We start from the raw sequence: 25555 nt of genomic DNA, 5'->3' as shown, positions 1-25555 counted from the left end.
CCACATACTTTGCTTAAGAGAATGTCTGAGATAGCAAAATTATGGAGAGATTTAACTGAGGGCTATAACTTGCTAATGCTTTTCCAAAAAGAGAAACAGTATGTGCTGCTCTAGCAACACTTCAGAAAGCTACTCCTTTACACACAAAGGCTGAAATCCTCACTTCTGCAAAGCTCAGTCACAGCAAGGGTGGAACTTTGCCACCCTCACTGGCATGTAAAATAGCCAGCAGGTATTGTTTCCAGCTCCTGGTGGGACTGTGTGCACAAAATACCAGGGTGACAGGCAGAGAAGATAAAACTCAGATGGGGCAGCAGAGTCTGAGTTTGAGCAGCCACAGGAAACTACTTTAGATGGGAAGGACAGGGCAGGGAGAGGAGCCCTGTTTAAAGCCCCATTTACCCAACCTCCAGATAAATTGCTCTTGGCAGGAGATGGCAGAATCCCTTGCAATAACAAGAAAGTATCTTGGCCCTGTCAGTGATTTTAACATGAAAGGCTCCTTTCCATGCTTTTAGAAACAAGCTAATTGATAGCTTCCTAGAGCAGTGACCACAGAAATCTGTATCAGGCAGTGCCTCCTGGGGCTCTGGCAAAATGCACCAGCCCAGCTCAGTCCCACAAATGCCATTAGCCAAGAAAACATCAGTCTGGTTTGCATGTAGGATGTGCAGGCCTGGGCTCACACAGGATTTCTGTTCTGAGAACACTCAGAACTTGGGGGTAAAAGTGTCATTTCAGAGGTGACAATTGAAAGCCAGTCAAGGCCAAGCTTTGTGACCTGTGGCACAAAGACTGTGTGCCACAGACTTTGTCACCTGTGTGCTAAGAGACTGTGTGACTTAAACTTGCTGAGTTTAGCTTGGCAGAAGCTTTTGATTAACTTTTTAGTAAAACAGAGAAATTACAATAGAATACGAGTGTCTGTCAAATCCAGACTTGCTACATCACACTTAGCTGAATATATTGCATCTGCATGGAAATCAAAGAAAGTTAGCTGAATTTTATAAGCAGTGTGTATAAATATTTTAAATATTTGAATAGACAAATAAACACAAGGAATAATCTTTAGTGGGGTGGTGGCATTTACACAAATTCAACATAGTTACACTACAGTTTATGAGGCTGACCTACAGTAGACATTCCAGAATTTTTGTCACACAATGCTTTCACTAATGAGAAATCACTGCATCAATAAAAACATGATGAGCAGCACAAATAATAGATTATCTCTGCAGGCATGTTGGTGTCCATCTCCACTTCTACTGGAGCACATGGGAGCCTGCAACATTGCCAGTACTCACAGGTTCTGGCTCAAAGCTGCAAAACTGTTACCTGAGTAAAACAATTATGCTTTTTAGATGCTGCTGCTAAAATACAGTTCAGCCATAATTATAATTAAACAGGCACCCACATGCTGCAAAATGTGGCTCAGTCTAATCACAGTAACAAACACTGAGTCAAGTGGAGCTCCATGCAGAGGGATCTCATCCCGTAGCTAAATTTGCTCTGGGATCTCTGCAGTGAAGTGAAGGACACAATCAGGCAGCCTGTGACTCATGCAGTGCACCATTTCTAATGTCTCTTACGTGCAGAAATGAAAATAAAAGCAGATCTCTCATTCCCAGAGCCCTGGAGGGGGTGGCCTCACAACTCACAGTTTTACAGACCCTTGGTGACTGAAGGGCCGACTGACACCCACGGCTGCAGAGCCTGTGGCAAAGGGAGTGGGAAACAAACAGAACTTCTTAATTAAAGCCTTTCATTCAAGCTGCAACCCCTCACAGCAGACACATTTCATAACTTCTAGATCTATGTTCACACGAAGATTGACAGAAAAATTCAGGCATGAAAGAAAACATAAAATTTTTTAATGTTTATTTTTCCATGAAAAAGCTTTAAAAGGAGAAAGAGGCTGCACAGGAGAAAGCATACATTCTTTAATCACTGTTTATCTGTTGGTTTGATAGCCAAGGCCGACATTCTACAGTGTATTTATTTGTTCTCATAATATTACAGGATATTTACCCTTTATTTAAAAAGGACCATCATCTATGAATATTGTTAAGAACAGTTAGGCAACACCATCAGTGAAGAATTTACATGACCTAGATCAGCTGTAGATGAAGTGTTTTCATTTTAGTTCTTCTCATATTTTATAACAACAAATGTAAACCACATTTTTAAAATATTCAGATATGTGAAAGGCTTTGCATCAAATGTAATGGAGAAACAAAGGTTTAGTATCTCAGAGAACAGACAAAATTTTCCAATGCCTACAAAGCAACACTGAAATTCTCAAGGAAGAAAATACAATTCCTGGCTTTCCTCTTAAACCACCTGGAGACATTTATTAAGGTGTTAAGTGCTCAAATGTGACTTCCCTCACCAGCATTATACTGCTGGGATTTTTAGGTAACCCAGCAGCAGAACCTAAATGAAGTTCCATGCTTTCACAGACCCTTCTTCACTGCCCCTACACACAGCCCTCTGCTGTGTCAAGTACCTTTGCTGATCTGAAGAAGAGATGAGAACAACTCCAAAACAAAGAGCAACTCTCCATCCCTCAAATACCAAGAATTGTCACCTTTGCCCATTTGTCAGTGCATGTTTTGCCTTCCATCTCACTCAAATCACAATTTCAGCAAGCTGTTTGAAGTTCCCCTGCCATTTTTGATCTGGAGTGTACAAAAGTGTGTAACAATAATTTCAGAACTAAGCTCACAAGATGGAGAAACAAACTTGTTTTGAAGTATTTTGTAAGAGTTTGACAAATAAGCACCTTAATTTCAAATTAATTCAGTAACATGATGGAGAAGGAAAATTCTTCACAGTTTCAGAATTAGTAGAATTAAATCCCTCTGAAGCTTGCAAACCATGAAGGTCAAATAGCTTATTTCAATCAGTACTCCAGTATTTCTGTAAAGAAACACTTTCAAGTATTGTTACAAAAGGCACTGATTTTTTCCTTCAGCCATCAAGATGTAATAAAAACACAGAATTTCTGTCACATTGGGCCAACTCCTGGCCCTAAAGGTGTTTGCCACTAACCTTAGAGCACCTGGATTTCACCCAGTCACTGTTTTACAACCACCTTCTTTTCCTGTATTGATTTTCTTACAAAATCACATAGATTCATCACAGGTTTTAATGATACAATGATTAATGGTAAATTAATGGTAATGGCAGAGAGGAGAACATTTTAGTTGATCTAATTCTATTTTAAAAGTGGAATTGGAGACTTATGAAGTTAAGTATTCAATAGATAAAACATTTAGCCATTTGTTTCTCCACTTTACTATCAATTAATTTTTAAAATCTGGAACCCAGATTTAGAAATATGATTCAAGCAACTCTCAGGACAGATTCCTTGAACATATGGTTCAAACCCAGTATTTCAGTTTAATCAAAAGCTTGGAAAATAGGCTCTTTTTTTTTTCTTTAGATGGATGTAAAATCAAATTGGGAATTGCTGTTTTGCTTTCTATGAAGTTTGACAATGGCCAGATGGGTTGAATTTCTCAATCCTTAGTCAAAATGGGAAAGAATACAGTGTGGAATATCTGTCTTCTGAGGCATGTTGAGTACAGAGCATTAAGTTAAGGCAGATGTATGAACAGGTTTTCTTCAAATAGGATTTCTTTAGCTCAAAATTGTCAATGTTTCAAAGGAACTGGGCAAGACTTAAAAATACTTGCAATTCTTTTGCTTAGCCCTAGAGCCTGCAATTGGACAGAGTTCCCTGGTATGCTTGAAAGCAAAGGACCACCAAAGAGGTAAACTAAGCAATATTTAATTATAGCTACACAAACATTCCTCAACTCACACCCAAGCTTCCAGCTTCTCATCTGCAGCAGGAGTGCATTACCTGACAATAATTAAATAACCTGCAACATGACAGCAAATTATTTAAGAGCTAAAATATTTAACCTAAAGTATTTAATATCTATTTAATCAAAGTTTCCTGAAAGCAAGAGCCATCAGAATCCCTGCACAGGCTACTCAAGTTTGATGGGATGCTCTGGGACAGCTGCAAACAACTGCAGCACCTCAGTGGGCAGGGCCAGAGGTAAAGGGAAACCTTCTGCCAGCAGCTGCAGGAGTGCAAAGCTTGATGAATCTGACCTGAGGACATCATCTTATTCCAATGCTATCTAGAATTACCTGCTGTTTACATCCCCATCCCTGAAGCAGGGCAGGGGCAAGGAGCTGGTGGAGGGAATTATCCTTCCTACTTGGATCCCTCCACATAACATGATATGGGCTGCATTTCACTGTGGAAACTACAATAGGAAAGGACAGACCCAAAAACCTAACCCAAATCCCCCAAAATGGGGGGGACAAAGAAACTGAGATAAACTTGGAAACTCAGTCATAGGTGTGGTGAGTCCTGAACAGGAATGAATTCTAATCCTAAATGAGAGCAGTGACTTTATCTAAAAGAGTACAAAAATTATAAAATAGAGATCTGCTGCTTCTAATGGAAGACAATGGTTGAATTTGGTTACATGAACATAATGGAATGTGAAATATTAGAGTATTGTAGAATATTAGAATATTGTTTCTAAATTAATGACCTCTTGTTGAATGCAAAAACAGATGTTGTGATTTAATTTAAAAAAACCCCAGGTCTCACATTTTCAAAAATTATCTCCAATTACTCCTCACCATTCCTATACTTTGTTTGCTTGGGACAGAGAACTCCTTTAATCCCTGACAAACCAAATTCAATAAAAAATGTAATGATAAATTCTAAGTGCTACATGTTTGCTAGCCTAAATCAGTAATATCAATTGATTACATGAGCAAGTGACCTGGCAGATTTCAGTGGAGAATTACTGGGGGTGACTGATGAGCTGCAGCGTGTGGAGAATTCTCCTTAGGTAGCACAAGTGCAGCCTGGGGAACACAACGTGTCACAGCACATCTCACACATTCTACAACAAGAAAACTTAATTTTGAGTTCCCACTTCTGTGAGAGTGTAGCCTCAGTGTGTCTCTGAGGTCAGTCAATTACTACCAGTGATTTTTAAAAAGTTACAAATCTTAAGAATGTACATAAATCTCTGCTATTTTCTGCTAAACTAAAACCATTTAAAACAAGATCCATCACTCATAACTCTACAAAGTCAGACATTAAAGCTTCCATGTACATAGAAAAACTTGTTAGGAATAAAATTCAAGACAATTCATGGTCAATAATGCCTCTAGCTTTGCTAAAATAAATAGTCAATAATTAAAGGGGAAAAAGGACATAGCCCTACATTATAAGAAAAGTCTCTTCATTTTCATCCTCTCCCTCCTCTGAGCAAGAGGTAAGGAATAAATTTTTCTTGATGTTCTCTCAACTAAACAGTTTTAGTCATGGTTTCAGCTACAATATTTTCCTACCAAAATAAAATCAGTGCATTAAGAATATATACAATATACTGGAAGCCATATGCACTTTTTTCAGGATAAGCTTATAAGGCATTTCCCTGATGCTATAAAACTACTTTCTCTTGCTTGGTACCACACTACCACAGCATGTACAAACACTATAATGCTCTACAGGTGGGAGATATGAGAGGCCAAACACAAACTGTGAAGAATTGCATCCAATAGAAAAGTTAAAAATCTAACACAAAAAGAAATAAACCAAAAATATATGCACAAAATATGTGCCCATCAATAGATTTACACAGTCATCATCCCTACCCTTCCTTCAACAGAAGGGAGCAAACTACACAAAGATATTACTGAATTCAAACAACATGAAAGAGCTATTAAAACAAATTATTCTCCCTCTTTGAAACCACTTCATCTTTTTTTCTAGTCTAATAAAAAATATTATACTGCAACTGAATAAAATTACTAAAAACATCTCATGGAGCTATTAATACATACATTCACAACCAAAAGCTGTCCCAGAAATGCAAACACTACAACTAAAAACTGAAAATGCCACGGAACTTGTTTCCATTATACAAGTCAACCATGACCCTACCCTTTAGAGACTTGCTATAGTCTTTTAATGCTTCCTTCAGGTCTGCTGCAAAACCTGTTAAAGTCAGTAGAAAGTCATGTTTGGAAAAGGCCTTGATTTACAAACTTTTACTGTGAGACACAAATCTGGGAGTGCTGAGCCATTCCAATCTGCTTAGAATTTTTATATCAGGGAACATCAAAAAACTTAGTTCTCATACAAAGAGGTAGTATCAATAGATTTGATTTTTTTTTACAGAATAGTAACATTTCCTATTTGTCTGCATCCTATTTGGAAGATACTTTCAGGTACTTAAATAAATTTCTTGTAGCTTGTATATGCTATTCACTTTGCCTGTCTGGTGAAATTTATGGCACTTGTTATTAACTGTAAGAGCAGCTTGTAAACCCTGGAGGAAGAAATGGAAATAGTATCCCTAAATATCATAAGCTGTAAAAAAATCTGTGCTTTCTAATCACAGAATATTTGAATATCTGAACACTACAAGTGAAACAGAAGTAGTGACTCTGGGAATGTGCATCCTTATCCCTTGGACAAAAAAACCTTTATGTTAGACTGTAGGATTAAAGGCCAATCACAGTGAACACAAACACTGAGCAAGGAGAGAACATTTAGATAGAAAATATAACTACAATATTGCTATTAGAAATTATACACTATAGTTCAATAAAGTGAGAATACAGTCTTTCTCCTACAGCAATACATTAATTGAAAGTGTCAGATTTTTGATTTTCTTTTATAATATTGGAGCACAGGTAGAATTTGATAAAGTGATCTAAATGAAATAGTAAAATTTAATGTCATTCTAGCTGGAAATTTCAGCTGGGGTTGTTCAGCCTGGAGAAGACTGGAGAGACCTTCTAGCACCTTCCAGTATCTGAAGGAGCTACAAGAGCTGGACAGAGACTTTTGACAAGGGCATGTAGGGATAGGACTGGGGAATGACTTCAAACTGAAAAAGGCAGATTTGAACTGAATATTGGGAAGGAATTCTTTACTGTGAGGGTGGTCAGACACTGGCACAGGCTGCCCAGATCCCTGGAAGTGTTCACAATCAGGCTGGGTGCAGCTCTGAGGAACCTACTCTAGTGGAAGGTGCCCCTGTCCATGGCAGGGGGCTGGAACAAGATGATCTCTCAGTCCCCTTCCAACCCAAACCATTCTGTGATGGGACAAAGTGAGAGACTATGATGGGACAAAGATCCATCTGATGAATTCCATGTTCAGGGTAACTGTGACAGTTTGGTTCATTATTCTGAACTTCTGAACCTTATGCTTGTTTTTTTCAGAGAGCAGCAGAAAATCTGCAGGCTATCTAGAAGCTGATTGAAGGTTTCCTGGCTACTATCCAAAGGTAAACAGACAAACAAGGAATAGTGAAAGACTGAGTTTTACTAAAGTGTAAAAAAATAATAAATGCCCAAATCAGTTTCTTTATCTTCATCCTTCCAACAGCATTTGCCATCTGTGAACAAAGCAGCAAAGCTTTTTCACTCTTCAAAATGGCATGTGAGAATGGAGAGGCCTACCCAAAGGAGCTGAAACAGTGAATCAGAAAAGTTCCTTAAAAACCAAACATAAGAATAATAACATTTCAGCCCTTGCTTTGCTGACAGGTGAAATAACAACCATTTCTGGTGCCACAAAGAACTCTCAGACAGACTGGCATTTCAATGGAAGGAAGAACCACACCACTCCCTTAAAACAAAAGCCTCTGGGTTCATGACCAACATTTCAGTCAGCATTTAAGTAAGAAAAAGCAACAACAAGTGATAGTGGGGATTTACTGACAGGTGTCAGGAGTAATTGTTTTAGAAAAGACTACATAAAAAATTCTTTCACTACAGCACTTTATAATATGTGTGGCAGTACTACCTTTCACCTTAAAACAAAATCATCTTCTCAGAACTGATTATTATGAACAGACCACAGGGCCTAATCCAATTACCCCTTAAGCATGATGGAAACTCTTCCAGTTCAAGTAATAAACTTACACCACCACTATCACCCTGCCCCTTCTTATGATGCCAAATTGAGGGAATTTTATTTGCAAAACATTTAACCACCAAGGGCAGAGTTTTGCAATAGAGTTTTAAAGCATCTTACTCAAAGATTAGGTTACCAGTGTTCTAGCAAAAGATCAGAAGCTCTAAACATGAATGTAAATAATCCATTATCAAGTATGCAATTCTGGCTCAGTGGCCACTATAACAAATCCCAGGAATAACAGTGACTTCAAAAGACTCTGAATCAGACTTCAAGAGTGCAATATTCTTCATAATATTACATCTCTGCAGCATAGAAGTCTTCAGAATAGTCTTTGCAGAGAAATAATAAAAATGGGAGTGAATCACTCTGCTTGAAATGGATGACATTTAATATTTGCAGTGTAGATATTCAACCATTACCTACCCCTTTCTATAAAATGTAAATTGGTATGTATCAGAAAAGCTCCAGCATGGCTTTGTGGAGTTTATATACATATGCACATTGCAGAGAGGCACATTCTTTGTTAAAAATCACCATGAAATTCTTCTGCAGGAGCTTGAAGGTTTCCTTGCACAGAAAATTCCCCATGAACCTTTGTTCTTCATGTAAGGCGGTGATGTTGAGTTAAAGCAAAATGCTCAGTTTGCATAAAACTAGAGCTGCACCTAGTTTAAGGTGTATTTTCAAAATACACATGTCACAAGTGTCATCACAGAAGAATAAACAAGATACTTCTTTGATAGACTGGAAAAAAAATCTTCCTTTTGACATTCTATTAAAATGCAATTAGGGCATAAAAGGAATTTTGAAGTATTAGTCCAAAATGATCTATTCTAGCACTATTTACAGTGCAAAGATCTTACAGTAACATCACAAAGTAACACCAGCTCTTTCAAATGGACTCTAAAAATTGTTGCTCATTTCTTAAGACTGGCAGACATCCAGTGTGCTCACAATTGGCAACAGAGTCTACAGTGTTACAAAGTTATTGCTGCTACTGTAATGTAAAGAAATGAGGTTGTGATGATAAATTTTCCTGTTAAGCTGTAGGAAAAACTACTTCATTTTACCAAGCAAATTATTTCTTAGCTTTGTCAGAAGCCCCAGGAAAAAACAGAGCCAAGTTATCTATCTGTACTTTCTCGCACAGAAATGATGGACAGCAAAATAAAGTGTGAAATCAGCTGGCTTTGTTTAGTTGGTTACAAAGGTGTGAATCAGTTCCACTTGGGCTGAGCTGCCTTGGTCAGTGCCAGAGAGCTGCAAGGGCTGGCTGAAGGACACTCCTGCCATCATACAGGCACTGCTACCTTTGCTGCAGTAGTAGAGGCACGCTTTGATGGCCAGGGTGGCTTCAGCTGACACACAGCTCCCAGGCAACTGGAAGGGAATGACAGTTTGACAGGAAACATCCTTTATTTCTCCTGTCAGACACTGTCCTTGCAGCAACCAGGTGTTATCTGCAAAGGAAGAACAGATTTTATCATTAGGGTATTTAACACCATGTCTGAAAGCTACAGAAAACACTAATTCTATCTATAGGACAACAAGGACTTTCCACATCAAACATTAGAGGAAATTTCCTTCCTGATTATTCCAGTTGTGAATTAAAAAAAAAAAGGGAAAGTAATTAACAAATGCTTTATCAGTCATTTAAAGATGGAGAGATCCATGGCTCTGCATCAGCACTATAGGTGTATATATATACAGTATATCTTATTTAAATATAATGGAATTGAAGTTTCTCCTATACACTCTTTAAAGGATATTAAAATTTATTCTGATATGCACAAGCAAAACTTCTCAAATTAATGGCTACCATACAATTGCATCAGAGACCTAATACACCAGGTAAGATATCTGTCATAAATGCATTAAATTGCAGGTAAAATGATGGCATTTCCAAACAGCAGTGTTGGTCTTATAGCTGGGTTGGTGCAATTTAGCAATGCTCAGGTTGATTGTTAGAATGAAACTTGAGTTTCATTTTGTTTAAATATCTGAGTGTATGTGAACTAAAAACCACTGTACACTACATACACCTAACTCATTGCATTGAACCACAAAATAATGCAGCATGTATTAACTCAAGCAAAAAGCACTCTACCAGGTGTTTGGCTTTTTTCAGTCTTTGCACTCCAGCTGTTAAAAGCATCAACTCTAAATATCAATTATTGCATCACAAGGTCAAACAGGAACACAGGATGGGGAGGGATGTCTTGACTCACCAGACTGAGCTCCCCTGCACTGCAGGATGTGCTAATATAACCAACCCACTTCCCATCCTAACCAGGACTTTACCTTCTGCTGTGATAAACCAGGCACTGGGAGCTTCCTCATTCAGTCTGGAATCTAGAGGAAGAGTCAACTTTAATAAAAACTGAATTGTCTGGCCAGGAGCTACAGTCAGGGAAGGAAGTTCAATATTTGGTGCAGATTTAGGCAGTCTCGGCAGATTTATCTTATCCTTTTGCACAGGCAGGTTATCTGGAACATCACATGCTTCTGGCTTCAGGACAGGCAACTATCAGTAGAAATCAAACAAAATACTTGTTTTTATTTTTATTACAAATGGGCTTTCACAACACAATCATAGTTTCAAAGTGACATCAAGGCTATTGACCTAAAACTTTCAGTGTGCAACAATACTATGACAAAATAGAAAAAGAACAAAATGTTGTCTTTAGGTGGAAAAAACCCTTATTAATCCAAATAAAAGCAATATTTACTATTAAAGCCATAAAACCCACAACTACTTTAGAGTATCCCTTAATTTAAATTGTTTACATCAGGATTACCTTTTTGCTTTACATAAACTGTAAATGTATTTCCTCCTAATTCTGGTATTAAACTGCACGCTTCAGGAATAAAATCCAGGATTTTAACTAATGCACATTGCATAGTAAAATAGAAGAGAAGTTCCCAGAAAAGCCACCCACGTGTTACATGATAAGACACACATTGGAGACTGTGTATTATTAAGAAACATATAAGAAAACATTAGGATCATTATGTCATAAATATATCTATATATACATTTCAAAAAATCATTAAGATACAGTGGCACTGTAAGGTGGACATGAGCACAGATTTGTTTGTTTACAATCAAATAAAGCTATGCACAATTTTGACAGTGGTTGTGATTTGACAACTTGAAAGCCCTTTGATACATCTTGCTTTAAGTCACTGACTTCCCAAAATTGTTTCTTATAGTGTAATTTCATGGCTTGGTAACTGATTTCACTTCCTTTTTTACAAAATGTTCATGAAATGCCCTTCAGGCTGAAAAACTGGGTGGTACATTTTAATGACTGATATTTCTGTATCAACCTTTTCTAGAGGGTTGTCACTTTCTGTTTTCATGCAAAAGTTGTCTTTCTGCAGACTGAGGCTTTCAACAACTGTGCTAACAGGCAATGCTCATTTCCTTGATCATCACAAAACATCCTGTAGATACAACTACTGTACCCAAAGTTAGCTGTCTCATTTTTATCACACTTGCTGAAGTCTGAAATAGTAATTTACAACAAGAAACACCACTATCAGTCTGTTTAGTAAGTATTACTTGCCATGGAAAGAATTTTTGTTTCCAAATCCAGCACTTTGATCTGATGATTATTTGTGTCTGCAACATACAGGAGGCGGCCGTTTTGTTCCACACACAAACCTCCAGGTTCATTGAAAGCTGACTGGGTAAAGCTGGAGCCAACAACATTGCCTGCTTCTCCTGTGCCTGCCAGGGTAGCACAGTTCTTCATCTTGGGATCCACAACCTTAATCTAAGATCAACAAAGACACAAAGAGCTTCTCTGAGAAAACCCAGCAGGATTCAGATGTTCTGGATTATCTCATGTGCCACATTTCCAGTAGCCAGCACTGCTTTTGGAGTGCCTCAGCTACCAGGTGTCCATCCTGGATGCTGTGTTATCACTCTTACTAAGTGACATGTCCCATCTTTCCCTCTCCCCACTCCCTCATGGACTTCACTTCTTCCTCTGGTCTTCATTTAGGGTTCCCTTCCATGATTTTGCATGTTCCTAACCTTCAGCTATAAAAGTATGCTGGATGACTTGTTTTTGTAATGTTTGCTGCCCTTCTAGAAACATTTGCAAAACAGTGAGAGCATAACAAAATTAGCAGTCTAACTTCTAGATTATTTTCCTTCTACAAATAGATGGGGTTTTTGTAAATAGCAAAAAAGTTTATAATGTTTTATACGAGATCTGAAAAAACTATCATTTACTTTAAAATTTCAATAAGCATTTAGTGTTATACACCTTAGTCTTCAAATCAAACAGGTTACTTCTCTTTTAATGCATGTAGTCAGTGTACAGTTAAAAACCTTCTAGACAGGGATGCTTATATAACATCATGTAAGAACAACCATGTAAAACAATGGCTCTTATCCCAGAGCTCCATAATACTTCACAGTGTAACCCACAATACTTCTCAAAACTTTTTCTAAGGGAAAAACCAGTCCTCTTGTCCTCTCAGTTTTATCAAACCTGCAGTATTCCTGAATAAGCCCTTCCAGATCTTTTATTGTAGTTCAGCATCTTTGGGCAGGCACACAGAAAGTCTTTAGTCTGACCTGTAACTTTAAATTCACCTTCCCCATGAGACCATCATATCAGCACAGAAGAATGTGACAGCAGAACAATGGCAAAGAGAAAGACCCAGAAGGGAAGGAAGGAAGGAAGGAAAGAAAGAGAACCCACAAAGGAACTTGTGTAATTCATTTCCTCAGCTTAACTGGACCAAGTAAAATCTGTCTATGTTACTAAAATAATTCTTTGTAGTAATAAAAATTTCCAAGTCTGTATATAACAAGTTACTACACACTTACCTTGTGATTATAGGAATCTGCCACATAAAGCAGCTGTCTTTTCTTGTCCCATGTTACTCCCAAGGGATGCTGCAGCTTCGCATTTATGCCTGCTCCATCCACATCACCAAAGGCAAACAAATTCTGAAAAATTATTTTATTTAATTAATAGATTTGATTACTCAATGTGGACATGAATTTAAATGATTGCAATTAAATGGAAATTTATTGAATTAAAAAAAATGAAGACAATTTCAAAACAAAGATACTGAAACCTGAAAGTGTGGGTGCTAACCACAGAAATGGAAACTCTCACATCTAAGTTATAAATATGAATCCAGCTGATTTAATGACCACACAATGCTGAATCAAATTGGCAGTTTTAAGAATAAGTGAAATAATTTCTTATCTAAGGAGCAACAGTCTGCACTAAAACCTGAGCATCACAGCTGCCACACATTTGCATTCCAAGCAGTGAAGGTAAGAAATTGATGGGCACGGAAACTGATTTACCCTCTCACCCCAAAAGTGGTTCCTCCAGGTCAGGCTTGAGGAATATTAGTAGGGCAGTGTGGGGAAGTTTGAAGTGATTACCAATGGGTCTCTCTCTCCTCCTACAAGGTGCTTCACCGCCCCGTCCTTGAGCGAGACCGTTCTCACGGTGCTGCTCTCGCTGTCGGCCACGAACAGGCAGCTCCAGGGCTCCTCTGGGGCCAGGCAGAGCCCCGAGGGCTGGGCAAAGCCTGCCTTGTGGGGGTAGGCATTGTTCCTGTTCTCCTCGTTCCCACTGCCAGCAAAGCGAAGGCAGACTCCTTTCTTCAACTCACTAAAGGCAAAGAGCACCCGGTTTCAGTCAGGAGTTTGAAACAGCTCAGACAAGATGCATAAATAGAAGCTACAGAACAGGCACTTGTGAGTTATAAACCAGCTGTAATGCAGCAGTGAGGAATTATTCAATGCCTTTGGGCTTTTTTATCACCTCAGCACATCATTCATTACTAGGTAACTCAGCAAATGCAAGGAAAAATAACATTCAATTACATGAATGGACCTTACCAAGTCATAGCTGTATAGCTGAAGCAGCATCTTTCATTTCATTTAACAGATGTGGGAAAAGGAGGCAGACTTTTAAGCACATAAGCCTTTAAACTAAATTAATTTCAGTTTAATTTGATTATCTCCCTCTTTGGGATTTGAAAGCTGTTTATCAAGACAAGCAGCAATTTCACATTTCTCTTAGTACAGTTGCTTACCTTCCCTTTGGTAGTTTTCCCCCTTCCAACATCAGTGCCCATATCTGGTGAATGCCTGCCATTGCTATCCATAACACATCATCTTCCTGAGTCCCTGAAACTTTTAGAAAGGGACATAGAAAACCAGATTAAAAAAAAAAAAAAACCACTTTGGAAATGTTTTATAACACAAAGAAATCACCAAACCAACCCCGCTGTCCCCCCGTCCCCCTACACATCTTCCCTACAGGGGAAAAAAATAAAACACAACCAAAAAAACAAAGCAAGAGAGAGAGAGAGAGAGAATGTTTTTCATCTACCAAAACTTGCTATTTTTCTTCTTTTCTTCTTGTTATTTTATTCCCAGGGGTTTAAACATTGTGGTTTTAATATCCCTACCTGATAAAGGCAATGTTTCAAGTGACATTTGCTCTTTGCAACATTCTACTATTCTGTTTCACATGCTATTTTTGATTCATACCAGCCAAACAAGTACCTATCTTTGCTAAGCATGGTTTTGGGGGATACAATCTTGATTTTTTTTTTTTTACTACACCAGTGACAAAATAAGATACTCCCAAAAAACCTCAGGGAGCTGTTAACAAGTTTTGAAAGAAATAATTGTGGCAGTACCATTGTACATAATACACAAATGACATCATGTGTATCATGTACAATTATACACAAAGGACATCATGTTTTAAGATAAGGGTAACTGATGCTTGCCCTGGAGAGCACCAACTGCAGTTTATTCAAACAGTAAATGTGACCTGGGCATTTCCTAATTTCCCCCTAAGTAACTAAACAATCTCCAAGCTGTTCTCCCTCAGCACATGTACATGTGGTGTCACAAATGCAAGATGCAGACCTGTGGAACAGTGACCTTCTGATCAAGAAGTATTCAAGCATGTGTCAAGCATCTATTTATTTTCAACTTGAAGTATAAAACTACTATTCAGCAATCCAAATCTACAACTACACAAATCTTGCCCAGATAAGACTTCACAAAGAAAATTATACAAGTGGAAATTGAAGAATATTTTTGTACTCTATAACTTTAAATGTAATCACAGTACAGCAGTAAGAAATGCATCAAGGCAGGTTGTGGAAGACAATGAAAAAACTCCCAACAAGCCAAAATCAAAAGAAATTTACTTATCTTAGTCTGTCCTGAAAATCTTAAGGAACAGAAAGTTGACATTCAAAAACTGCATTAAAATGAAGACAGTATTATCTTTTTAACACTGTCTCATGTAGTTATAGGCAACATCAACACATTTTTTCTAAATAAACATATTAGGTATTGGAATAACCACCAGTCACTCAACAGAAAAATACCTTCCAATTGCTTTGTATTCACATGAACTTGTAAAGCACTGTGCATCTCAGAGCTGTTCCTGAAAACAATCTCATGGATAATCCCCCACTCAGCCAAAATAGCTTGGAGTTTCAAAATAAAAGCTATGTTATGCAAAATGCCTGCAAGCATTTTAAATCTGACAAGTTAGTCCAAAAAATGAAATTACCACCATTCCTCCAGCTGAGATCCTGCCATTCTTCTTCTAATTCTAAATCTTTTCTACACTACAAACCACAAGAGGGGAAAAATGGCATCCTTCTTTCTCCAGAATTCATTTCTTTAAACTGTGAGCTCTCTTCAGAACAGTGCTGAAATGATTTTAACAGAGTTTTTCTTCACCATTTTCTGTTTCTTGGATAAATATACAAGTTCCCAAGACTGCTTTCAAAGTAACTCTGGTGACTCTTTCCTGCACCTCCCTGTGGGTCTATGCTTTTACATAAACTAGAGCTCCAAAAATGAAAGTCAAACTTGCAAAGTGCCTAAAAGCTTTTTCTGGATCCAAAAAGGTTTGCAAACTGAGTTGCAAAACACACATTTTATAAATTACCAGAAATGCTACCAAAGTTCCAACAATGCCAAAAACACTCCAGTATAAAAAACAAAAACAACACCTCCCTGTCCCCATAAGTTTTTGATTAGATCTCATTTCTAACAGATTTATATTGAGAAAAGAGATTATGAAATCATTTTACTCCTTCCTATATAGGAACTGCTCAGATTCAGGATTTTCTATTCCTATTATGCATATCTTGCACATTCAGATGTTACTATTCTAAGTACCACAGAATAAAAACTGTTAAAATCACTGGTCTATTCAGAAAGTGAGCTTTTTTATCTTGCTATGTTATGCAATACATTCTGAGTTATCTCAGAAAGTTCTGTTAATTATTTAATATTCACTTTATCCACCAATTAATTGAAGGAGTAAGCCTTGAACTGAGTGCTGTTGAAAAATCTGTTCCATTCATCTATCCAGTCCTCTAACACCACAGATTGAAAACTCTCCTGTGACAGCCAGATGTTGAAAAATTGAAAAGGCTCCTTACTCTAATTCTGCACCCAGCAAAACAAATGAAATCTGAGAAAAGTGTATCAATATTAAATTTGAATTTTACTGGATATGTAAGATTGATTGAGAGAAGATCTCTTCTTCAACTAGAGAATAAGGCAGTAAAAATAAGTCAGAGCTCCATAACTGTCATAAATTTTAACAGAAATATTTTCTACTGAATGGATGTTAGAACAAAGAGAATGGATGCAAGCATGGAAACAGCACATGCTCTTTGGGAAATTGTGAAAAATATGTTAGAGCTTTGATTAAAAAAAATTACACAAACCTAGAAAATTAAAACTAATGCTACACAGCTAAGGTATTTTATCACACAACAGCCCTCTCATGGTTTAATGCTTTATGTTCTGACACAAAAGGCAGAAAAACTTTTTCTTTCAGTTTGAGGACATCACCACTTTTATCCTTGTACAGTTCTCAGAGGAGAATGGGGCCAGGGAGAGCCAGAATGCTAAAATTATGGTAATGCCATCATTATAATAATTCCTTATCATCCATGAATGGAAAGTATTTATTTCTAAAGAATTTATTATAAAATAACACAAGAGAAAAAAGCAATTATCTTACATTTATTCAATTAAGCACCACATTCCAACTCATCTTGAGCTGTTTTAAAAATGCAGAGTAGTTTCTCCTTATTAGGGTATGTGCTTTATCTGAGCTGTGCCTGTAGCCAAGGGAGGTATGGCTTGCAAATGGGAGATCCTTGTGCTGCAAACATTCAGTAACAGTGACCCACAGCTCTGAGCGCACAAACGCTCCCCAGGAGAGGAAGCCTCAGTCACTGCTCAGTGCTGCAGCTCCTCAGTGCCTCTGCTGTGTCTGTGTTTAGAGCTCCCAGTGCTGTCTGTACACAGGCACATCTTCAAACACTCAGAACACTGCTGACCATTACTGGTGAGTCAATCTGATGCACAGAAATTACTTTGTTTGGCACCAGGCATGAGCAGTATCTGTTTGAAGGGATTCCATTCCCAGGACTACCCACACTTTCAGCCTCTCTATCTGGCACTGCATGCTTACTTCCAGTCTGGGAAATAAAAGCCTGGGAATCAAAGTTACATTTTGTGGCTGGCACCACTGACATTTTCTAAATAGACCAAAGTCTGAAAATATTATTCCTGTCTACTAATTTTATCTTTGAAGAAATAAAAAGAACCAAGGAAGGAGTCTGTTGGTATAATCATCCTCTGCAAATTCTCAAGGAGCAAAAGGGGCTACACAACACACCCTGCAGCTCACAGATAGGCACATGCACAGGGAATGCACATCTCACCTGCTCTTCAGTCAGTGGAAGTTCAGCAAATTAAATGCAAATGTGACAGAAGGATAGAGAATCAGTGTTTGTCAGTGAGACACAAACAGCCAAGCTCCAAAGGAATGCTTTATCAGTGAAGCCTGGACTTTTACAAGTACACATAACCCTTTCTGGATGACTAAAAGTCAATTTTATTCCTTTTTTTTTTGCTACCTGGCACTCTTTCACATAGTGTTGCATCATGCCAATGGCACGACTCTTTATGCAACAAAATGCTTCTGGAATTTTCCTCCTTAATTAACATACCTTCCCTCTCATTAAGGGAAATCCTTGGATTTAGATACCAAGGGGGTTTCATACAGTGGAGATAATAGGGAGCATAAAATTATGACTGTAATGAAGTACTTTTTTATTTCTTTCCCAAGTTTTCTAACTCAGGTCTAACTGTAACAGCAGTAAATATAACAAAAACACCCAAGCAGAAGAGATAGTATTTCCAAACATGAAAGAATAATTTGGATTATTTAGTGTTGGGACACATCATTGTAACCACAGAAGGAGTTAAGTCTGGTTAAGTGTTTTACTCACTCCTAACGAAGCACAGCAAACACACACACTTGAGGGTACCTCAGCACCACAGTCTCCCTCTACTTCCAACACCTGCATTCCATATTCAAAAGCATTTCCAGCCTCAAATGGTAACAGCTAAAAAATGTTTCTTTTGACCCCAGCACGCCTGGCAAAGCCTCTTTAAGACTTGCTAAGAAGTGTATTTTGAGCAGTTCTGCATCTGAAGTTAAGAACTGATATGCCAAGTATTCTTGAGAAAGCTGATTTGGAGTTTAAGCTTCCTTATTGTGAACATAGATTTAATTAATAGAATCAGAATACAGACTGTGGAACAAAGAGAATGAGATCCATCACTCCATGTACAAATACAACACTTTTTACAGAAGGCAGTTTCCAGTCATGGATTCGAAACAATTCTAAGAACTCTGCTAATCCAACTGCTTCTTTTCTACTGCAGAAAGTAATCACTGTCATTATGCATTTTGTCAAGACAAAGAGAAGTACAACTTGGAAAAATAGTCTGTCAAACTAAATTGAGTTAGATTACTGTTGAATATTCAGTCACTACTCCCATTATATCCTTTCATCAAGACTTCAGCCTCTGTATGTCACAGGCATGTTGACACCAAAATATTGACATAAGTACCTCATTTCTTAAGTTGTTTATCTAATGAACATGCAAAATACTAATTAATTTTGTTACTATTACTATTCAGCAATACTCATAAACTCAAAATAAGACTGGGTAAGGTCCTGCTTCACTGCAATCCTGACCTGTAACTTCCTAATTTCTTATTTCTCTAAAGACTTTTTCACCTAAAACAGTTCTTACACAGGAATAAAACCTTCACTTTCCTTCACCTCTCTCTTTAATGACGTTACTTTTTCTTTGAAATTCCAAGAATCTAAAATAAAAAAAATAATGGCTATTTACAAGTAATTTAGGATCCAGTTTGAAATTCCAGGAATCTAAAATAAAAAATAATGGCTATTTACAAGTAATTTAGGATCTAGTTCAACAAGAAAATTAAGACAATGCAGTTTTGTGTCAGTGATGTCTCTCACCATGATTTTCTGTGGAACTGAACTTGCATAATGGCAAAGCCAAATGGGAAATCTTTGAGCTTGTACTTTGCACAGGAAACTGCTAAAGAGATGAGCAGGCCTTTTGCATTCAAAGTAAATCCACATTGCTGCATCATGAAGTCATATCACATACACAACATATCTTTGGAAGAATTCTAGCTTTGCTTTGTCCAGGGAAATGATTCCAAATTAAAGCCTGATGATAGCAAAAGCAGCTCTTTTATTTTCAGCTATTACCCGGGAAAATTCCTTCCACAGGACAGTGACAGCCACAGCCTCAATGACAGAATGAGACCAGAGCAGAAGGAAAAATGGTGACATGTAGAAGAAAACATCACTGCAAGATACAGACAGTTCAGACACAAACACTTCATGTATGATCTGAGCTCAAGCAGGAAATGCTAATTGCTTACTGCTTAAGTGATTTTTATTTTTTTTAACATTATGAAAGAATCACCATGAGTAATACAGGGAGAAAAAAAAAGTGTTTGCTCTGGAATGCAGTGGTACCAAACAACCCTCTAGCAGAAACACAGAGAAGGATGAAAAATGTCTTACATACTTTTGCCTTTTAAGGGCTATAAAAATTGCACCAGTATGATAAGGTACTGTACTTTCATTTAAATCCTATCTACATAATACTTAAAATGATGTAAAAAATTCCAATAAATTTACTGAAAGCATGTTCAATACTGTACTTGGGGAGTTTCTATAAATAGATTCCAATCATGCAGTTTAAGACCAGGTTTTGGAATGTGAAACACATGGTTATGTCACCAAGCACAGGTCATTGTCCTGCTCCTTCCAGCAAGAATGCAGCTATCAAGAACATTTCATGCTCAAATCAACTGTGCATTAAAGTATCACTTGCTTTCAACACCCACTAAATAAAAATAGAAGGGCACAACAGAGAAAGCTAAAAAAACACTCAGTAATTTTGTAATGTATTTTTAAGCTGCTGTCCCTCCCCTTCTACTTCCCACACAATCTATATCAATGCAAATTTCAGCACCAACCTCAGCAAAGCCAGAATTTAATCCATGGAGTTCATTCAAGAATTTTAACAGGAGGGTAAAACACAAGCTCAGTGGCCACAACTAAAGAAATAAAAAAGATGACAAGGAAGAATACACTGTGAATCCTACCATCTGTTTTGTCTCCATTAAGTCCCCTGCCTCAAAGGGAGAGATTTGTGCCAAATTTGGTTTAAATGGGGTTTCACACTCACTTCATCTCTGTCTCAGATTTCAGCATCTGTACAGAACAGGGCAACAAAAGCCTGCTTAGGAAAATACTATGTGGATACTTAAAAGAATGCTACATAGCATCAGTTCTGAATATTAACTTAACCACCTCCTCAAAGTTTTTCCTCAGTATTTTCCATTTCTCAGCCACCTACATACTAAGGTTTTAAAGAAAAAATAATTTTTTCAGTTGGCCAATACACACTCTAAGCTATATATAGGAGTAAACTCAAGAACTGTCAGTGACAGAGGAAAAACCTTTCTCTTAAAAGATTGCCATCTTTCCCCTTGGAGACTTTGAAGAAAGTCAGCATAAGCTGTTTAATACTATCTAGTTTAGTATATAACTTGCTTAAACATTTCAACTTCTTTTTTCTCCTTTTCATGTTCTGGATAGAACAGCTTTGGACACTGAAAGGAAACTCCCAGAAGTATCACTCGTTTAAAAACTATAGAATCCATATTTAAATAAACAACTATAAATCTATCTTCTGAAACTGTAGTTTAAGATGCATAGAACTAAGGAAAATGGGAAGGTATGTTATTTCCCACATGCCACAGCAGTTAACACAAAAATCAAACTTTTAAAATTTGTAATAATGAACCTACATTTGTTGAAGTGGATGATCACTCCTACAACTTGCACAGAAAGATATAAGCATATGTTAAAAAAAAAGGACACTGCTGTGTGGGTGCAAACAAGAGTAATTTTTGAAACTCTCATAAATTACTTCATCCATCCAAGTGCCTAAACAGACACTGGCAGACCAGTTTTAATGTTCTGATAGCAGGGTATAAGCTTGTAGGACAGCACTGTGAGAGGCACAAATGCACTCTATGCTTGACAATGCAACCTTGGCAAAGCCTTCTGCATTTCTGACAAACTACTTTGATGCCTGGTAACAAACTTTAATAAGTCACTGCAGCTTATGACAGTAAAAAAGCTTGCTAGACAGGCACTGCAGCCCTGGTTCCTCATGCTCTGAGACAGATTCCTGTTAACATTCCATTCAATATAACTCTGCATTTTTACAACTCTCTCCAGTTGTAATTTTCTAAAGAATTTTAGAATTTATTGATTTACTACTATTACAGTAATGTATATTTTCCCCTGTTTTATCTATTAGGCTTATTACCGTCTCAAAAAAAAAAATTATTGATTTAATCTCTGCTTAACTGACAGCTTATATTATATTTGTGGCAATATAAATAGCAAGCTGACTAGTAGGTTTTAATTGAATATGAAAAAAACTGCATAGGTCTGAATAAAGTGCATTCAGATCTGATTTCTATGCAAATGCTCATTAAAATTCAGCAGTGTTGAACAGTACAGATGACTAATCCTCTACAGGTGACTAACTCAGTAAATACTATGTTCATGTTGATAACAATTATCATATCAATTAACATTTAACAAGCAGAGCTCTCAAAACTAAAAAAAAATATCATCATATATTTAACTATTAACAGAAGCAGAAGACAGCATCATGAAAAATTAAAAGTAAAATTATAGGATACTTTGAATAGTTCTGTTAATGAGCTCAAGTTTCGGAAGCACTGATCAGTTATTAGTCCCCTCTGCTGATCTGTGAAACAGCTCTGCAATAACATCCCACAGGGATCAGCTTTCTGGTTCAAGAGCTCTTGAAAATGACACCATCCAGCCACACAAGTCTCCTGGTTCACAAAAGGAAAATCAGATTGTACAAAATTCAGTAAAACTCATGCCTGCATTAGCAGCAGCCCACATCTAGTGAGATTCTCTTTCAGGTGCTTCTCCTTGCCCTTCCAAGTAGGATTCCACATGCTTAACACAGACTGTAAGGCTGCTGACCAGACCTTTGAAAAAAGGTGCTTTTTTGTTGTACAAGACATGTTAATAGAAGTATTAAATCTGGAAACACATCCCAGTTGCTCAAGTACACAAGGCTGCAGGTTGTACTCTGTCTATACTGACAATGTATTTGTACCAGAAGACTCTACCCTATGAGCATTTCTGAAGCAGCTTCATGAATCTGCTGGACCAAGGCCAGAGGAGGCCACAAGGATGATTTGAGAGCTGGAGCACCTCTGCTATGGAGACAGGCTGAAAGAGTTGAGTTGTTCAGCCTGGAAAAGACTCTGAGGAGACCTTAGAGCACCTTCCAGTGTATAAAGGGGCCAAACAAGAACTGCAGAGGGACTTTTGATAAGGGCATGCAGTGATAGGACAAGGGGAAATGGCTTCAAACTGACAGAGAGCAGATTTACATTAGAAATTAGGAAGAAATTCTTGACTGGGAGGATGGTGAGGAATTGGCACTGGTTGCCCAGGAAAGCTGTGGATGCCTTGTCCCTGGAATTGTGCAAGACCAGGCTGGATGAGACTTTGAGCAACCTGGTCTAATGGAAGATGTCCCTGCTGATCACAAAAAGGCAGGAAAAATGGTCTTTTAAGTCCTCTCTAACCAAATCATTTTGTGATTCTATGTTTCCTCAGATTCCAGTGTCTTTTCCTTCCTCATAACTGACACAGATTTTAACAAATGCTTCCACGTCAGCAAAATGTTACTAAACCTGCAAAGCACCTCTAATACCAAGACATTAGATATAAATCATGCTCCTTCCCCACCCCATTCTTCTGCAGATAAAAGAAATTCCAATACTGAAAGTCATATTTTCATGTCTGAAATACCAACCTAAGGGTTTTACGCCACATCAAAGCATTGTTCTGTCATTGTTCATAAACTGGCATCTGCAACTTCTAAATTAGACTGAAATGGAAACATGAGAAAACTGAGCTTCAACTCCCAGTCAGTAACAGCAGAAAACATGGCAGCTATGAGATGCCAGGCTCAGGTGTGTGTTAAGTGAATTGGGAAAGAAAGCTACTTAAGTCCTCAGAAGTTGGTTCTTGCATCCTATTATGCAAAGATTTATTTTACCTCCTGATGCTTGCATGGTTTGTGCTAAGGGATTCCTCTCCTGTCTGACTGACTCTATAGTGATCTTGAGCCTAATGATTTTATGTTACCTAAACAGGAATAAACAGAGGTCCTCAATAAAATTATTTTTACTTCCTAAACTCAAATATTTACAAGTGGTCGGACATGTCTGTGTAGTCAAGGAAAGGAACTTTTAGACAATACTCACTTCCTGTAAAATGTACCTGTTTCTGAAGTGATCCTGGCTTAAGGCACTGGCCTAACAAAAGCATCATTATTTCCTTCTGTGCCTGGATCCAGTAACTACATAACTTGACACAAAACAATTTTTCTTCCATCAAGTAACATTTCAGGATCCAAAGCAGAATTGCAGTTACCATTTTCCATAGAAACTATTGTGTTTTAGACTGAGTTTTACAGTAAATCTTTACTTCTTCTGTCTCAAATTAATACTAAAACAGGAAAACATTTAGTAAACAGTCACATGTGTAAATCTGAGATGTTAAAGCTCAACTGATACAGTACTTGAACTTCCAAAGGTCACATCCCACGGAGAGCTGATGGGCTGCTCTTCTCCTTTTGCTCCACCTTCCTTATCAACACCTTGTACCCCAATGCCTGCTACAGTGGTCACCACCTGCAACTCCAGGTCAATCTGTGTGAAGCAAAATGACACATTAAATGAAGGTATGAAATTAACTTGACCAAAGTTACAGACAATTTGAGATAGATGTCAAAATCAGAGAAATCCTAACAAATACCAGGGATTTGTTTGGGTTTTTTCAGGGAAATAATTAATTTTACCACAATGCTTGCTGATGGACAGGGAGTATGGAGGTGGGGAAGCAGCAGGAAGCATGAAAAAAAACACATAAATGGAATGCTATTCCATGTGCAACAAAAATTAACACTGCTCTGTCAGCATTTGCTCAACAGCTGTAGAAGAAATCATCACAAATTTCTGGATAAATACTTAAATAAACAATGGATATGGTTTTTAAATTTTAAGTTCATATAAGAATAGGACATAACTCACATACTGTAACAGTATCACCCATCTCTATATAAAATAATCTGTACAAAGGCATCTCAGATGCATTAAGGATGCACCTCCTCTGATCACAAATGGGACATTGGTGAGGACCCAAGTCCAAGATTTTTTGAGATGCACACAACACTTTAAATAATAAGGCAATATTATATGGCATCACCAAACTTACTTTCTAATTATCCTAAATTTAACCTAATCTAATGTAAGATCCAATTCCTACATGCTAAAACTTTGCAAGTGTTTCATCAGAAAGAAAACACTTGCAGCCAGTTCTGGGCACTTACCTGCATTTGAGAGCCAAGGGAAGTTTGGATATTCACTGCACCACAGCACTACAATAACTGTAGATAAGAATCTGATACTACTGGAAGTGAAACAAAACCAGTTTTTGCTTCCAGTACTAAGAATAGAAGTTTCTCAAAACAGGAAAGTAAGAGTGACTAGGAAAAAAGACCAAACTAAAAGCAAAACCCTGTTATGCTCTAAGGAATAAACCACCTCATCTGCATTTGAAAGGAAGCACAAAAATATATGTAGCCCTTAAAAAAACCCAGCAGAACAGCATTTCTTTATAAGATAGTGGACCAAATTTTCTTTCTTATGTTATTTGGAGAGTAATTCATGTGGTGTAAATTTTCACCTTTTAAACTTTGAATTTCCTTATGGAAAATTTACCTTTCTAATTAGGTGATTTTCTGTATCAGCTACATAAATAACATTGTTTTTTATAGCAATTCCTTGTGGTGAGTTGAAAGCTGCCTCTGAAAATCCTCCATCTCTCCTTCCACTGTTTGGACCTATAAATAAAACACAGCAAACTCAAAAGTAATTTTTGAAAAAAGTCACTTTAAAAATAAAGTGCACACATTTAAACCTCTAGGAGAAATACATATTCCAGGAGCTGCTTTCACAGCAGCCCCTTATTTTATATTATTACTATTTGGTGTAGTCTCATTTT

At 37.5% G+C, this 25555-nt stretch overlaps 1 protein-coding gene across 1 annotated transcript in view; it reads right to left on the bottom strand.

The window, feature by feature from the left end:
- Positions 1 to 1849: 1849 nt before the first annotated feature.
- NHLRC2 (NHL repeat containing 2) overlaps positions 1850 to 25555 on the bottom strand; it is a 30939-nt gene continuing 7233 nt past the window's right edge. Inside the window, exons 4-11 of the mRNA XM_005481086.4 lie at positions 25273 to 25394; positions 24072 to 24201; positions 14054 to 14153; positions 13395 to 13626; positions 12822 to 12944; positions 11545 to 11754; positions 10277 to 10499; positions 1850 to 9435 (exon numbers count right to left, since the gene is read on the bottom strand). Of these exons, the coding sequence (XP_005481143.2) occupies positions 9170 to 9435; positions 10277 to 10499; positions 11545 to 11754; positions 12822 to 12944; positions 13395 to 13626; positions 14054 to 14153; positions 24072 to 24201; positions 25273 to 25394 (1406 nt within the window). The 3' untranslated portion in view covers positions 1850 to 9169. The remainder of the gene's footprint in view (positions 9436 to 10276; positions 10500 to 11544; positions 11755 to 12821; positions 12945 to 13394; positions 13627 to 14053; positions 14154 to 24071; positions 24202 to 25272; positions 25395 to 25555) is intronic.

This window comes from Zonotrichia albicollis, chromosome 7, assembly GCF_047830755.1.
Source record: "Zonotrichia albicollis isolate bZonAlb1 chromosome 7, bZonAlb1.hap1, whole genome shotgun sequence".
Taxonomy (NCBI): Eukaryota; Metazoa; Chordata; class Aves; order Passeriformes; family Passerellidae; genus Zonotrichia; species Zonotrichia albicollis.
Note: the sequence above shows the minus strand (reverse complement) of the source record. Positions and strands in the feature narration are given on the sequence as shown.